Source organism: Bacillus rossius, chromosome 10 (assembly GCF_032445375.1).
Source record: "Bacillus rossius redtenbacheri isolate Brsri chromosome 10, Brsri_v3, whole genome shotgun sequence".
NCBI classification, from domain to species: domain Eukaryota; kingdom Metazoa; phylum Arthropoda; class Insecta; order Phasmatodea; family Bacillidae; genus Bacillus; species Bacillus rossius.
The window spans coordinates 24,535,642-24,552,105 of record NC_086337.1 but is presented as its reverse complement, the minus strand read 5'-3'; the positions used below and the strand labels follow the sequence as shown (position 1 = coordinate 24,552,105).

Below are 16,464 nucleotides of genomic sequence, written 5' to 3'. Positions count from 1 at the left end.
GTTAAAAGTTATCAAAAATCCATAGATAAATATAATTTTTACGTCATCTCTCGTTTGCAAGCGGGTCTCAAGCGAGGGAAGCCTTCATTTCACAGACGAGAGAGCCACACTCGAAGTTCCCCGCAAGTTCATGCACGCTTTTTCTTCTTCCCCGTTCTATCTCATTGTATAAACTTGTGTGGCATTCAATTTTGCGGTCGATTAGGATAGGTTCGCTTCATTATAAATACTTTAAAACATTGTCGATGGTTGGTAATATTAGGTAAGTAAAGCTGCATTAAAAATACTGTGAAATCATTTTATGGTTGCTTAGCAAATAACATTTTTTAATATGTAGCTATCCAGGGCTAGGAAACCGTTTACATGATTTCACAGTATATTTTTAATGTAGCTATCCTAACCAAATCAACCGTCCACGATGTTTTAAAGTATTTATAATGTAGCAAACCTAACCTTTTACAATGAACAAAAAAAAAAAAAAAACCACGAAGATGCACGACCGGGCGTTCGGCTCTCTCGCCTGTGAATAATAAGGCTCTTCCCCTCGAGCGAGGCACCAGATGTGAATCTGCCTTGCTGCCATCTGTGCACGAGCGCCGTGAACCAGGTGAGAGGGGTGAGTGTGAGCGGTGGGGAAGCCTACAACTCACGTACTTTCGGTTCCCTACCACGTTCGTGCAACTTCGGATTTCTCTCAAAAATTGAAATTAAAAAAAATCGAAGGGTTAGGTTAGGTAGGTAAGTCACAACATGCTTGTTTTCATTGGAAACTTCTGATTCATCGGCTGAAGTGGCGTTAATGCCAAAACGCAAAACTTCGGAAATCTTCGGAAATTCTTGCAGGGAACCCGAAACTACGTGAGTTGTAGGCTTCCCGTGAGCGGTGCGGCAGGGCCTTAACGCAGGTCTCACCTTGCCCCGCACCCACTTGCAGCGCTTCCCCGGGTAGCCCTGGCAGGCGGCAGTCTCCGGCTCGGTGCTGTAGTTCCAGTCCAGCTCGCCTCCGTGGTAGTTCAGCACCATCGAGGGCACCTGCGGACCCACCACGAGGCACTCAGCGGCTCGCGAGCCGTACCCAGGGCCGGATTCAGAGGTCTGGAGGCCTCGGGGCAACAGTGGAGCGGAGCCCCCCCCCCCCCCCCCCCCCCTGGCCCCAAATTATTTTCCAAATAAAATGAACAATTTTTTTTTTCAGTCGAGTTTTCTAATAAATAATTTATTTTGAAATCAAGTAGATTCTCTTAGCATTTAAAAAAACATACATAAATATAATCGGAGACAAGAATTATACGAAATTAAATTTTAGCGATGATGAATATTTCTGTTGATATTTAACAATTATATAATCATGTATGTACAAAGTTCTGTAGGTAAAGGTAAAACAGCGAAAAAAGAATATCAAAGGATTTGAAGAAGCCTAACGTTTGTGGAGTCCCCGGGGCTTTCGCCCCGGTTGCCCTCCCCTTAATCCAGCCCTGGCCGTACCGATCCCGTGCGTGTGGGTTGTTGCGGCGCGTACCATAATACTCACGGAAGTGACTACACACGAGTTCATATTAAAAAAAAAAAAAATTCAGGATTTTATCCCACCGTCTTAACGAAAAAATCTACGTGTCTTACCCTAACTGCTTCTTTCTCAATTATTTATTTTTGACGTGTTAAAGTCTTAAAAAAATCGATGAACGCCGGCTGCACGCACGAAAAAGCATGACTCATTGTCACGTTCCGCCTGAGCCCAGCGTGCAAGAACCGGCCAACCACCGTGCGAGAAAATCTTCTATGATATCAAACACGTTAAGGCGGGCTTTTTAAATAACTGTTCGTGATTATATTTTAAAAAAATATTTTAAATTAAATTTGCAACAACTGTAAATAATATTTGAAAATTAAAAAGTATGCAATTTTTCATCAATGTTTTCTTATGACGTTATTACGTAAAATTATCGTCCGTAAACCGACTTTACAGACAACCTCCCCTTTTTTACTGTAATGATGTTCATGCGGTGATTCTTTGATGCAATTTCGAAGACATATTTATTAAGCAATAATCATGTAATATTGGTATTTGTACGATTTTTTTTTCCCAGTGAGTTAATTTCAAAGCTACGAGGGTAATTAGGAAAGAAGATGCCGTTTTTTTGCAGGTTGGAGACATGCCCGGAGATAAAGACTCGCCATAATTGTGTCACATCTTCGTTTATAGACTTCCGTTCCATTTTCACGAAATTACTCCCATAAAATGTCTTAAATAGATAGCTCGTTCTACGATGACACTGAAACGGAAAGAGATCTCACTGTACAGAGTTTCCACAGTAGCACGCAGACGTAGACGGACCCTTATATTACGGATTAGCTCGGCAATTCTGAGCTCTTCCTTTTACGACGCTCCTTGCGACCAATAGAAGCCGAATATTTGGCTGTGGAGGCAGCAATGCTTGCTTATGTTCTAAACATGTTAAAATTGGTTTTAATTGCAGGAATATCTAGGGTTATGCTATCATTTGTTGTTTATTTTTTTATTTATGTATATTCTGTTCGTTTATAATCTGTAAGAAAAATTAATATATTTTAAATAAATTAATATTTCGAAACCTTCAAATGCAATCTGTGACGTTTCCGTGCTTTGTGGAAGCAGCAGACGCGATTGTGGAATGTTCCAGAAATTCCGCCTTCATTTCCGTGCCATAGTATAACGGGCCTAAGATATTTACACATAAAAAGAAAGAGCACGTTAGTTCAGTACATGTGATAGAAATGAAACTTCTTTGGCGACCCAAACCTCGATTCGTGAGAATATCGTAAGGGGTAAACGGCAGAGAGAGAAAGAGAGAGAGATAAGACAAACTAAAAAAATCCATGTATTAACAAAATAATTACTTGCTACAAAATAAGTACGAACCCCGTTGTGTTGCCCTCTGCCAAAATACTCCCTTGCTAGATGCCAGCACGTCGTCGGACGGCGTCAGGCGCTGGTGGGTCCCTACCGCCGCGACCCGCCTATCCCTGCAGCATGGCAGGGTTCGTTCAACCTGAGCTGCACGCCGCCACGTGGAGCCCGCTGCCCGACAGGTTCTCTGCACCGTCCGCAACCGTTTAACGTCAGAAATCGTTCCACAAAAATTAAGCCTTGGGGCTTTTAATCCCACGACGCCCAAAGAAGTTTCACTTCAAAACCTGTATCGCTAGAAGGCTGGTGGGTGGTGCATGGTGGATGGTAAGTGGTGGATGGTGGAAGATGGATGGTGGAAGGTGGATGGTGGATGGTGGATGGTGAGTGGTGGATGGTGGGTGGTGCATGGTGGATGGTGAGTGGTGGATGGTGGGTGGTGCATGGTGGATGGTGAGTGGAGGATGGTGGAAGATGGATGGTGGAAGGTGGAAGGTGGATGGTGGATGGCGGATGGTGAGTGGTGGATTTGTGGATGGTGAGTGGTGGATTTGTGGATGGTGAGTGGTGGATGGTGCATGGTGGATGATGCATGGTGGGTGGTAAATGGTGCATGGTGAGTGGTGAATGGTGCATGGTGGATGGCGCATGGTGGATGGTCAGTGGTGGACGCCGACCTGCGAGCCGGGGGGCTCGTCGCCGCCGGCCTCGAGCAGCAGCACGCGCCAGCCGGGCACCTCGGACAGCCTGGCCGCCGCCACGGCGCCGCCGGAGCCGCCGCCCACCACCACGAAGTCGTAGTCCAGGTCGCGCGGGGCCGAGCGGCAGCTGACGCGGCCGCACGGGTCGGCCACGTCGCACTGCGCGCGCAGGTAGCCGTCCAGCAGCCCCATGAACACGAGGAACTGGCCCGCGCCGCAGGTGGCCGTCAGCGGCGGGCCCACGTAGGGCGCCGGGCAGCCGCACGTCGCCTGCCCGCGCAAACAGGTTCAGACCAGTTCAGACCAGTTCAGACCAGCTCAGACCAGTTCAGACCAGTTCAGACTAGCTCAAACCAGTTCAGACCAGTTCAGACCAGTTCAGACCAGTTCAGACCAGTTCAACCGACAACCACGCTGCAAACACACTCACAGCACGAAGCCAAACAATGCCGGGCGTGATAAATACACAACTACAATTCCGGACGCGAATCACGACCAATCTGCTATAATATCGGGGGGTGGGGGGGGGGGGGGAACTTGAAAAAAATTCACCCAACTGTGATTTTCAACAAGGAATTTTATTTAAATTAGGCTTATTTTTACATACTGTAAAGTATACTTTTTTTTATCCTTGTGAACTTTTGTTTCTCGCCATCCGCCACAGATTGCAGCACCCTGGTCACACACTTCCGTTCCGCGCGACCTCCGGTCCATTCACGAAAATGACTCCTGCCAAGAGTTGAGATGTTGCACATGTTACCCATGCAGTTCAAGTTAAACTAAAACTCAGAAGGTTCGTCCACATGTCGGCCTCCGTAGCGCAGTCGACGGCCCACCGGGCTACGGTGCGGGGGCTCCGGGTTCGAATCCCGGGTAAGACATGGGTGTAATTTGTATTGTCTTAATAACAACCTTCAAACAACACTACCATTCCACAATGACTCGGGGTGACTTAAAACTACAACATTAAGGGGGGGGGGGGGAGATTGTTAGCACACTGGTGACTGTCAAAACTTTCCAGTGTGCCATTCATCTTTATAAAAAAAAAACTTGGTCTGGTGACTAGTGTGTCTGCCTAATGGGACGAGGGACATGGGTTCGAATCCCGGCCGGGTATCGAGATATTTCAAACCTTCTTCATGGGTTCTGGAATTGGTGATTGTTATGATCCTGTGTATGTGACGATCCTCCCTTGGATGATCATGGCTGTGCTCTAATTAATTGGATGGAGTACGATAGATTTATTTTCTTATTTCACCACCATATTTTTTGAACCGCTTGCAGTAATAGTTTGTATTACCAAAAAATTGTTTGAGACAAAAGTTGTAGGTAAAATAAATATTTACAAATAATTTGTACCTACTAAGAGAGTTATGCTTTTTTTTTAGTTCCATTCCTTTTTTTTTTTAACCCTTGCAGATGGTTCATCTAAACAAAAATTGTTTCAGACTAAATTTTTGACAAGCATTATAATATTTTCAAAAAAACTGAAAGAATTTTGATGGTGGGCCTACAAAGGGAGTTATGAATTTCTTTGTCATACAACCCCTGTTTATTCCACCCCTTGCAGTAATTGCTGGTAGTATAAAAGATATTTCAGACGTATGATGTAGATAATAATTGAAAATATTAAAATAAAAAAATAAGTGATTTAATAGAGTTCATGGTACGGAAAATATGATTTTATTTATTATTATATTCCTTTTTTTTAAATCCCTGAAATTATGGTTAGTCTTATCAAAAATTGTTTCAGATTAAAGTTAAAATAAAAATTACAATTTTTACGAATTTTATTTTTTGCTTAGGAAGAGGTTTATGACTTTTTTGTCCTCCAACCCTTGTTTTTTCAACCCTTTGCAGTTATGGTAGGTTGTAAGCAAAAACTAATTCAGACAAAAGATTTTGGTATTATGGTATTACTCCTACAAGTTATAATACTTTCAAACAGATGTGATATTTTCCATAGTAGGTATATGTGTTACAACGATCTTTCTGTTTTCAAGAATCCTTGCCCATTTCTTCTCCTTTGTTATCTTTAAAAGATGTGTGCAATGGGAGCGCATGACTTGATGTAAGTTTTTGGACATACGCCATTGCTAAGAACTTTTTCTGTTGAAGAAAAACTAATAAATAAAATAAATGAGTCGCACCTGTGTTTCCGTACCATGTGCGTCTCTGCCTGAGGACGGGAGCAGATAGCAGTTCCCGAAACGTCGCTTGTTTCTGTTTTGGTAAAACTATTGTATTTTTTTGTCTTTTCGTTTTGTCGTGTTTTTGTCTCGTTTCAACTGTTGTGCTGAATTATTTTGGTTTCAATATTTTTGTGTTGTCATCATTTGTTTTTTTTTGTTTTTTTGTTCACTTAGTACATTTTTCTTTGTTTTTTCTTTGTTTGTTGACCATATTTCTGTTTCGGAATATTTTGTGGTGTTTATATTCTTGTTGACAACAGCAATTGTTTGCTTAATTTTGTGTGTTTTTTGTCTTTCTTGTGTATTTTTATTTATTTTATTTATTAGTTTTTCTTCAACAGAAAAAGTTCTTAGCAATGGCTTATGTCCAAAAACTTACATCAAGTCTTCTCCTTTGGTCGGATATTGCCTATTAACGATTATAACGGAGATTTTCACTAATAGGTTTTATGTATGAGTTTGGAAGTGATTTGTGAAAAATTGCGACAGATATCGTGTCCAAAAAAAATTATAAATACATATAAACTTTTGTATAAACGCTGGTTTTGATGTCTATGCACCATGAAACGAAAAACTATATAATAATTGTCCTAAATTCGCACTATGGTAACGGCTCTAATAGATAGCATTTCTTTGATATATACCTAAAGGGTAGTGTTATGGTTTGATACAATCTTGGTTGAATACACATTCGTAACAAAAGACGAAATATATTGTAAATCGGAAGTCGAAAATCACTTATGTTTCTTTAAATAATTAATTGTATTTCCTTAGCATGAATACTCTAAACTGCACAAAGAAACATCATATCACATAAAATGTATACATACAAAATTAAAGATAATTCAAAGATAAAATTAAATAATGTGTAATTTTTAATTGTAAATCTCTTATTAGGTCTAAAGTTGTTCAAACTTTAAAATATATAATGACTTGGACAGTGAAGATATTATTTAATAAGATGTAATTAAAAACACATTAAAAATTGTATTGTTCTGTCTATTCGTAAGGTAGGAATCCATATAACAATAAAATCAAATGAAAATGTAAATAACAATTTAACTGCTCGTCGCAAGCAAGTTCTTCACAACATAGGAGAGTTGTTTTCATTTGATATACAGGTTGAACCTGTTTTTTTTTTGTTAAATATCATAATTATTTTACCGGTGTACTCTATAAATAAAACATATTTATCTCTTCAAAAGAGAAAGTTAATACTGCCAGTTATATAAAAGGTTTTCTTCATTAACAGGAAACAACCGTTTATCGCTCTGATAACCGGATCTCATTCAAAACAGATTTCTCTGGCTTTCTTTTACATAATCTGTTTTCCATAATTTGGTCCTTTGCAACTCTTCCCACAACAGAAAATACGCCATTCTGATTTTAATAGCGTAATTATTATAATTGTATGGTATGAGAATAGAACGGTCTTGTTTAAGCTAACCAAATATCATTGATTAAAACCGTCTTAGTACATTGTAAATACTTTTCCGGTACTGTATGTCACCTGTACCGTAGAAGATATTAAATGACCCCAAAACCTAACAAAAATGGGTTATTATTAATGATCAGAAAAACCTAGAAGATTATTAGGTTGTGCCTTAGTACACTACGACTTTAGGCTGTGCCGAATGGGATTTTTTTATCATGCAGATTTTAAGATGGCTTTAATAATACACTTATTTCATTAGCAAGTCTCTAGTACAAGATATAAACTAAATTTTATCGTAATTTTTACAACTCAACTAAAACACAGATCTGGGAAGAATCTTATTTCTATAGAAGCTAAAAAAAACCTTAAATTATATAACCTTCATAAAATTCTACAAAGTTTTGAAATTTTATACAATTTCTTGGACATAAGCCATTTCAGTTATGCACTCATTGTCATGGAAAAATTCAAGAACGCAAATTAAGAAGAAAAAAAAAATTAAAACATATACAGACAGAGAAAAAGCATAAATCAGCTATGTGAAACAGATAAACCCAACGATGTACCTAAAAAGGTATTATGGATAACACAAAGAAGACAGCACAGATGAACACATTCAAACTGAAATATCAAAAAGCACAAGAATTCCGTGGAAGGTAATTAAGTCATGACAAAATAATAACAGCACAAACTAACTCAGGGATAACAACGAGACAGTTTCAACCACTAACGTAAATGCATAGAGACAACAAAACTTGTACAACGCAGCACATATACGAATACACCGATGAAGATAAACAGATACAACGTAAACACCGACCAACACAGTAGGTTTCCTATGTTACATGAGTTGCGACGTTTCTGGAACTAGCAACTGTTCTCTTCATCATTTATTATATGTTATAGTTGTGGAATCATGCAGCAAGTTTTCATCGATAATAGTTTTATGGAAATTTTGACATTCCTTGAACAGTTTTTTTTTTAAGGTAACTTTGCCAGGAAAAACTTTGTCGGAAAAATATCCTAGGCTAATACCAAATTTTTACTATAATTAAAGGATACCAAAGTGGTTAATCATACTGACGAACATTTTTAAAGTCGGTACACGTTATAACTTAGTGCAAATATTAGACAATTAAACCTGCAAAGTAGACAAAACTATTGAAGGATTTTTCCATCCTAAAAACAAGAATTACCTATTTAAGTTCAGTTTCGTACTTTATTTTACATGACTACAAATAAGGTAGCATCATTGAACGTGTAACAGTTAAAGTTTTGTTTAAATAAAGCTGAAGTTCAAGCACAAGATAGATTAAGTGTTTTTGAATTCACAATAAAAACAATTTTGTCACCAGAGAAAACTATATATGTACTCTATTTTAATGACAGAAAATATTTATTATGAAAAATTATGATAGTGTGATGTCTAAAATGCTGCTATAAGGAAAAAGTTAAAAAAAACATTCAAGTTATTTTAAGAATTAAAAAAAATCTTTTGTATTGCTTTTTAACTAAGTTATAAGTTAATACTTGTAAACATATTTTCTAGTTGCCAATGAAACTGTTTTAAGTGCATTCAGCTAAAATAAATTATGCACAATTTATAAAGGAAAACTGATCTTAAAAACAAGAATTTTCAAACGAAATCCCGATCGTATTTCGTAATGATCGGCTTAGGAATATTTTAAACCGGTAAAAAAAAAGGTAATAGATTAATCGTATAGTAAATATTAAAAAAGTGAAATTATACCTTAATCATCATCCTCTACTATGTCATTTCTTCATCCTCAACACAAAATATTTTCAACCGATTGGTTTACTAAAACTCCACCGGTGGTGTATTCATATGGGTGGAAAAAAAAGGGGGGGGGGGGAAGATATATACATACCCCCAAACTCATAAATAATCTTATTTTTTCCACCAACAAATACAAATAAATTGAAAACAAACAACGAGCAAAGTGATTCTATATCCCTCTCTCTGTCCATCTTAGAAATGAAATCGTGTATACGCTCCTGGCATCCACTAAAGATAATGTCCTAATGACTTGGTCGATTTCACTTAAGATGTTTTCATACTGTTATCCTTCCATTCTGATTATTTGGGAACGGCTCACAAAGATGCAAGACAGAGAGACATTGACTTTAAACTATTGACCTAAGTTTAAAATAACCAACAGTTTAACTATACTACAGTTATTTTATGTTTCTTAAAATGATTATAAATTATTAAATATACTCAAAAATTAATTGTATTTCCTATAGTTATATAGTTTTGGGTGGAATTAATTTCCTTTGTTTTGCTAAATGCTCTTGGAAAGTTTGAATTTGGAATAAAATAATAATTTCTTCGTAAATATATTGAACAAATATTTACGATACTTATATAATATTTAACAAAAACCGAATGTAGTATTAAATTATTAACGAAGTGTTACATTTTAACGCTCATGTCGATAAATTTCAAAAGTAAATATTAAACTTAGTGATTTACATGTGTTATAAGTTTCAGTAATAAAAATGTTAATGCATTAAAAAAATTGTGTTGTTTTGTGTGTAAAATAGGTGACAAAGGCAACATCGTTATTGTATCGCAACAAAAAACTGTTATTTCCAATAATGTTAAAAGTTTTCGCTGTAAGGAAGTGAAAGGACATGTTGCGGAGTCCTTGCTCTAAGGCTAACATGTTTCTGGCCTACAATTTTACGGGAATTTAACCACTGTTGGCATTGATGTCAATGCCAATAGATCCTTGGTGAACTGATTCCTGAAACGCCATGTTCATAAAGAAGGACTCCAAACTATAGAACACTTATTTGGTACCTATGAGAATCTAAGCCAGCGAAATAAAACTTTGTTAAGTTGAGCATGACCATCCGAATTTTCGGTCTTTTTTCTTTTTATTCTACTGGAGGATCCTAGCTCTAAATGCTGACAAAACATATTGATATCAGCTTTTTTAAAATATTTTTCCTACACTCACTCCAGGCAAACGATAGGATGTTTCATTATAATAAGACATGTCTCACAAATGCATAATCAACACAAAAATGGAAATTAAACGTCTAGTTGAGTGATGAGATGGGGGGGGGGGGGAAGTTCCATGATGCCATTTAATAATTATCAATAACGAAAGGAAAAACGTAATGAAAAATATATTATCACTAAATTTTGAGGAATGGTTACAATTTTTCCAAATACCCCTTCTTGCTCATTTGTTTTTCTACTTCGAAAGGGAAAGGTGGAGGGGGGTGGATGCCTCCACTCCTTAACCCTCCCTCCTTCCGGTATACGCCCGTGGTGGTGGATTAATAGTCAATTAATTTTTCGTGAAAAAATCTGAACAACTTTTAGACGGCCACAAGTTATACCCGCACCAGCGGTTTCTTCCTTACGATTGGTGCCTGTCTGCGAGATGAGCCGTTGCCCTATTTGACCAATACCGTCAGGACGCTTTTGATTCCGCACCGAATGACTGTTATCGGTGTTGTAACAATCGACAAGTACCTGGAAAAAAAAAAACCTCACCCCATCTTGAAACACACACGATGCTACAGTTTTTTTTATTTAAAACTTTCAGCTAGTCTCTGAATCTTTTCGCGAAATTTGAATATTGATTAATAACACGATTTCCTTGACGTGCAAGATTTTTTTTTACGGTCGATCCTGAAAGGTTTTAAAGTGTTTCGCTGGTGGAAACCGTTAATGCTCACGGGAGTCGGTGTCTGCACCCGGAAGTGTAGCTCCAAGGCCAGCTGTATCGGGGATATATATTTTTTTCTCCTCCATTTGACGAGACTGGTTACGGACGGGCTACGCTGGTCGAAGCACGCCACTCCGCCGACGTCTTATCGATCCATCGCGCAGCCGCGACTCCGAGCCTCGCCGCGAAAGTCAAGGTCAGGGCGTGAGTCTCTGAACGGCCTTAATCCCGCAGCTGCTGGACTTCAACTTTAAAGTTTTAATTTTCATTCTTATTGTTCGCGATTTAAATTTTTGGTTTAAAATACAAACTTTTTTCTTGGAAAATATTTTTTTAACATACGTGTTCACTAGCTAATCACAAGCGCCTTCGATCATGCAAATATTATGAAAAAAATTCCAATTGTTATTAATAAAACAAAAAAAATGCGTAATAAAATACTCAGGTTACATCAGGATTCATAAATTACCTAAACATTTAGTTTTGGGATTTTAAAAGTGGCAGAGTCTTTTCGGAGCATTATTAAACGTTCTTAAAATTACTCTCATAAACTTTTTACCTTCTTAAAAGAAGGAATTTTTTAAATGTAAACTATATGCCTATTTATTTTTGATGCCTAATAAACCTACTTCCAGATTTCCAGTTTCATAAGACTTGGTTCAAATAACGGTATAAATGAAAATAAAAATTTCCTTTTATGCTTTGCACAGAATTTGGTTTTAGAATTTGTGACATCGTTGCCATTATATTTTGTACTTATATTACAAATATCAAACTTATAGTCTTTATAATTAGAGTAATTTAGTTGGTAAGACTTAATAAAACACAAATAATGAACTTTTTCACTTCTTCCCTCTCCGTACCCATGAAACCAATAAAAAAAAGGCTGGTATTTATTTTCAATGTAAATATTTATGTAAAAACTGCAAACCTTTTCCTATTTTAGATTCATGAAACCCCGTTTTTGTAATAAAACCAAGTAGAATTCTTGTGTTTTTTGCAGTAGGGATAACATTTGAATAAATTTTTTACTTTACTTGAAATTATTTTAATTTTACATACATGACCTCGTTCTAAGGTAGAGGTCGATATATATTTAGCTGTTATAAAACCGCTTATCTACACACCACTTGAGCCTTACTTAAAATAGGAAACAAAAACGCAGAACATAGAACAGGTTTCAGTAATTTATTAAGAACGGCAGTTATCTGGTCCTTAAAAAAATATAGCGATCATAAAAATTATAAACATGGTATACTTTTGAGTTGAGGATGGTTTTAAGATATAAAGATTATTATAGTAAATAACAGGTAGAATTTTTTCGGAAGTCGCACAATTGTAAAGATTGCAATATATAGTACTTCCAAATCCTCCTAAAACACGAACTTACGTACGTAAAAAAACTTCCGGAACCCTGCTCCTTTACTTCATTGCACTAGGAAATCGACGGGAGTGTTATGTTGATGTGTCGGAATGCAAATCACCGCAAAGCGGAAGACGAAACAGGTTAAGATGATGCGGTACGTGGTCCGTTACTCCGGCAGTTAGTTGCGACGAAAGAAAAAGAGCCATTGTGGGATTGTTTTTCCCTTCCCAGTTGTGCCCCGAAGCGGCTAGCAACGGGAAATGAAATCTCGAGGGGATTCATTTCCCTGCGTCCTTCGACGTATCATTGTGCGGCCACGCACGCTAGACAAGGAGGGAAAGGCTACAATTAGGATTCTCTCCCAGGATGCGTCCTCGGCGTAAGTTGTTGGCTTCCAGAAAGTCCGCTTTCTCTGTTCCCACGTCCTCGAAAGAAGAAGGAAATATTGTACGGTGCTCTCTCCCTTCATAGACGCAAGAGAAATTCCACTACACTCAAAATTATTCGTCTCATTTGATTGTGGTGAAGTTAAGACGCTGACAACCTTGTATTACACTTAATAGAGGAAAAAAATTATTACTTAAAATAAACAAAAGTTATGATTTAAAAATTGCTAATTTAAGAGAATTGCTGACAAAAAGCAATAAAATTATTACAAAAATATATTTCTATCTTTCGAAATTCTCTTATTATATTAACTAATGTATATGTCCAAAAAAAACAATAAAAAAGGAACTCACATTATTAATAAAAAGTAAACTTATGTAAACAACGGTATTTTAAAAATAAAACACAATACATTTTTAACCCGTATGCTTAGATCGATTCAATTTATCACACAACTATGTATACTAAACACACACCATTACCTGAAGATGCATAAACGGAAGTTCACAACCACTACCCACTTGAAGTTATAAGATAATGTTATATTTTTTTTTAATATTTGGAAACACAGCGTTTGTATATTAGTCTGAAATATTACGGAATGGTAAAGGAAGAATGCACATGGTGTAAAAAAAGTGTTCTTCGAACTACCATACAACAAGATCTTTGTAAATACGACGCCAGATACAGGCTTTATTTGTGTTCCGTTGTAAACCGAGTTTACACACACACATTGAAGAAAAAAAAATAAAGTTTTTGCTGTAGATTGGAAAACGTAATAAAGATTTTGTTCATAATCCAAGTAAGCTAGCTAACTTAGTTTCCGCCAAAATTTATGAAGTAATACGTAAATTGACGAGGACCTCTGGATACATTGTAATTAGTGTTCTTTAAAATTTAATGTGATAATTTTGAAGTCTGATTGAAAAGCGTGTGCTCACGCCGGTTATTGATAGAAAAAATATTATTATAATATAAGTTTTCAATGCAAAATAATCATTAAAACTATTATTGTTTATATCAAAAGATAAACGGTATGTGGTGACTGTTAAAGATAAGAAGCTTAGAATGTCCGTAGTAAAGGTTTTATTTGGTATGAAGTAACAAATTAAAGACATGAGCGTACCACAAAACCACTTAGCACAGAAAAATCAGGTAAGTACGTTTAAAGTGGAAGAAAAATCAAATGCAGAATATTTAAAGGCAAAATTGCTTGAAATTTTGGTAAAAAAAAAAAACGGAAAATGGTAGAACCCTTGAAATTCTGAAATTTTTTTGGACTGACAGACTAGAGAGAATAATCGAAATAAAAAGTAAACTGAAGTGATCAAAGAACTTAACTTTTATTTTATCTTAACGTGCTTTCCAATAATGCCTTCGTGCTATTTGCTGACAAGCTTTACGAAAGCTGAAAATGAGAAAGGAACTTACTTTACAGTATTTAAGCAACATACATCTCAATATGGGGATTAGGAACCACTCAGGTAAGAATAACCCATATTGTAAGAGACAGGAATATAATCGATGTATTTAGTAATATCGTGAAGTTTCGAAAACTATCATTCATGGAAAAGAATTAAATTTTAATTTCTCAAAAGTAATTATATTTTTTAAAGTCTTGTTAAAGTTTTAATTCACCACGAAAAAAATAAACATGAACAAATAGAGAAAAAGAAAAACATTTTCTTGGTAAAGTGCTTCATTATTGCAATCCTATACTAAAAAAAGAACTCTTTTACATTGAATATATTGAAAGTATTTGCATTATATTACACTATACCATGTTCTCGGTAACATTAGCTATGTTTAAATGTGTTTTTTTTTAATTTTGACAATGTGATATTCTGTTATCAGTTTCCACTTGTACTACCAAAATATTTCCACAACTGTGAATGCATCTGTTTGAACTGCAAGCATCACTAAATTATTTACACTAGCTCATTTGGATCACGTTTGGCCGTGGATAATTGGAAAAAGCTGGATAGTATGGTTAAGAGTACGCCATGTTTTAAAAAAATTCAGGTTTTAGCATACTGATACAAAATGACGAACACAAATCAAACAAAAAGTTTTATAACAGCTGGATTATGGTAACTACGTTTACCGTAGACTGGAAATGCCCTATTTGATCCATGTTCAGACCTAAATTCCACTCTGGATAAAGCAGTGCGGCAGCAAAATACCACTTTGTTTTGACCAAGTGGATTTTACCCTTGTGAACAACACACACACACACACATACACATACGCACCGTATAAAAATAAATAAAAATTAAAAAAAATAATGATATGCGGGGTTAAAACATTAAGTAAAAAAAAAAATATTCCACTTGAAAAAATAGGTTTTGGGTATTCAAATTATTTTGACGTGACTTCATGTAATTATGATTAGTTGTTGAGAAACTCTCGAAATTGTTGGAACATGGTATACTGCAAACGAGCAAAGTTTTTTCAGCAATGATGAACAAACAAACAAAAAAATCAGCATGTTGAAAGGAGCTGAACGCACGTGCCACCGCTAGGAGCAAGCACTCACCGCTGCTGAAGACATGTGGACGCGGCGGGGTCCCAAGAGACACTGGCTCGTCCTCGAACTGGGTCCCGGCGAGACACCGGCAGCTGCCCCCTCTCTCTTTAGCTGCTCCTCGCGGGAAGACCACCTGACCTCCTGGAGGGGGGAGGGGAGAACAGGCCCCCCTGCGCTTCCGCCGACAAGCAGCGCTCTCCCAAGGTCGGGGTTCGCGCCTCCTCCTGCCCCTCCGTTTCGCCTCGGCGACCCGTCTCATCCGTCCGGAGACACTGACTGTGCTTTTGTTCTGAAAGTCAAATGGGCAACAATTTTCCTCTTGTTCGGATTCGTATTTAAAAAAAAAAATTGGTTGTCTGTAATGTCGGTTTACGGACGATAGTTTAACGTGACGTCATAACAAAACATTGGATGAAATGATTGCATACTTTCATGATAAAATTGAATCATTATTATTTTAATAATAAAAGAATAAATACTTTAAATTATACTAGTAATCAGATTTTTAAAATGCAAGAATAATTAACCTTTATTGCCGAAATTGTTGTTGTAATAAGCAATGAAAACCACAATAACTTTTCTCTTCATTTTATAAACAGTCGAGTGGAAGAGAGATAGATGCAGCGCAAGCGTACAATGAGCATAACGGGACACAGCGTAACGGAACAATGTGCGTAACGGGACACAACGTAACGGAAAAATGTGCGTAACGTGACACTTTTTCGTGCGTGCAGCTGGCGTTCATCGATTTATTAGACGTTGTCACGTCAAAATAAAAACGACTGGCACTCATATATATTTTTAAATATATATAAGTATTTAAAAATATAAAATTAGGATTATTAGGATTATGATTCTAAACAAGGTTACGTCATGCCTACGCCACGCCACATGATTGTTACGTTAATGAGACGTTAGTGAGTGTGCGGTTGCCGCACTTCTGTGTTTGCGAACTGTTCGAGTGCTCACTTCCACGTAGTTGATGACCTTCTGTCAGCTTCCTTCTTCGCTGGGTCTTCACAGCTAGCGGGTTCTCCCTCCGATGCTAAGTGCATCTTCGCCGACAGAACCTACACACTGAAAAAAAAATTGTAAACGTAAAATTAACACTAATTTGGACATTTTATACATTTACATAAATGCAGCAGTAAAAGACCTACTGGGTTCGGATTCTTACCCTGAAACGTATACTTCGTGTTATCCCAGAACCCACATCAGTTAAAGATAATTTGTAAACCGTTCCCTCCATAGCTTCCCAGTATCAA

General features: G+C 37.0%; 1 protein-coding gene across 1 annotated transcript in view; it reads right to left on the bottom strand.

Annotated features, from left to right (window-relative positions):
• LOC134535853 (glucose dehydrogenase [FAD, quinone]-like) overlaps nt 1–15,229 on the bottom strand; it is a 38,601-nt gene extending 23,372 nt beyond the window's left edge. Inside the window, exons 1-3 of the mRNA XM_063375188.1 lie at nt 15,209–15,229; nt 3,565–3,858; nt 913–1,032 (exon numbers count right to left, since the gene is read on the bottom strand). Of these exons, the coding sequence (XP_063231258.1) occupies nt 913–1,032; nt 3,565–3,858; nt 15,209–15,223 (429 nt within the window). The 5' untranslated portion in view covers nt 15,224–15,229. The remainder of the gene's footprint in view (nt 1–912; nt 1,033–3,564; nt 3,859–15,208) is intronic.
• Between the last annotated feature and the right edge of the window lie 1,235 nt (nt 15,230–16,464).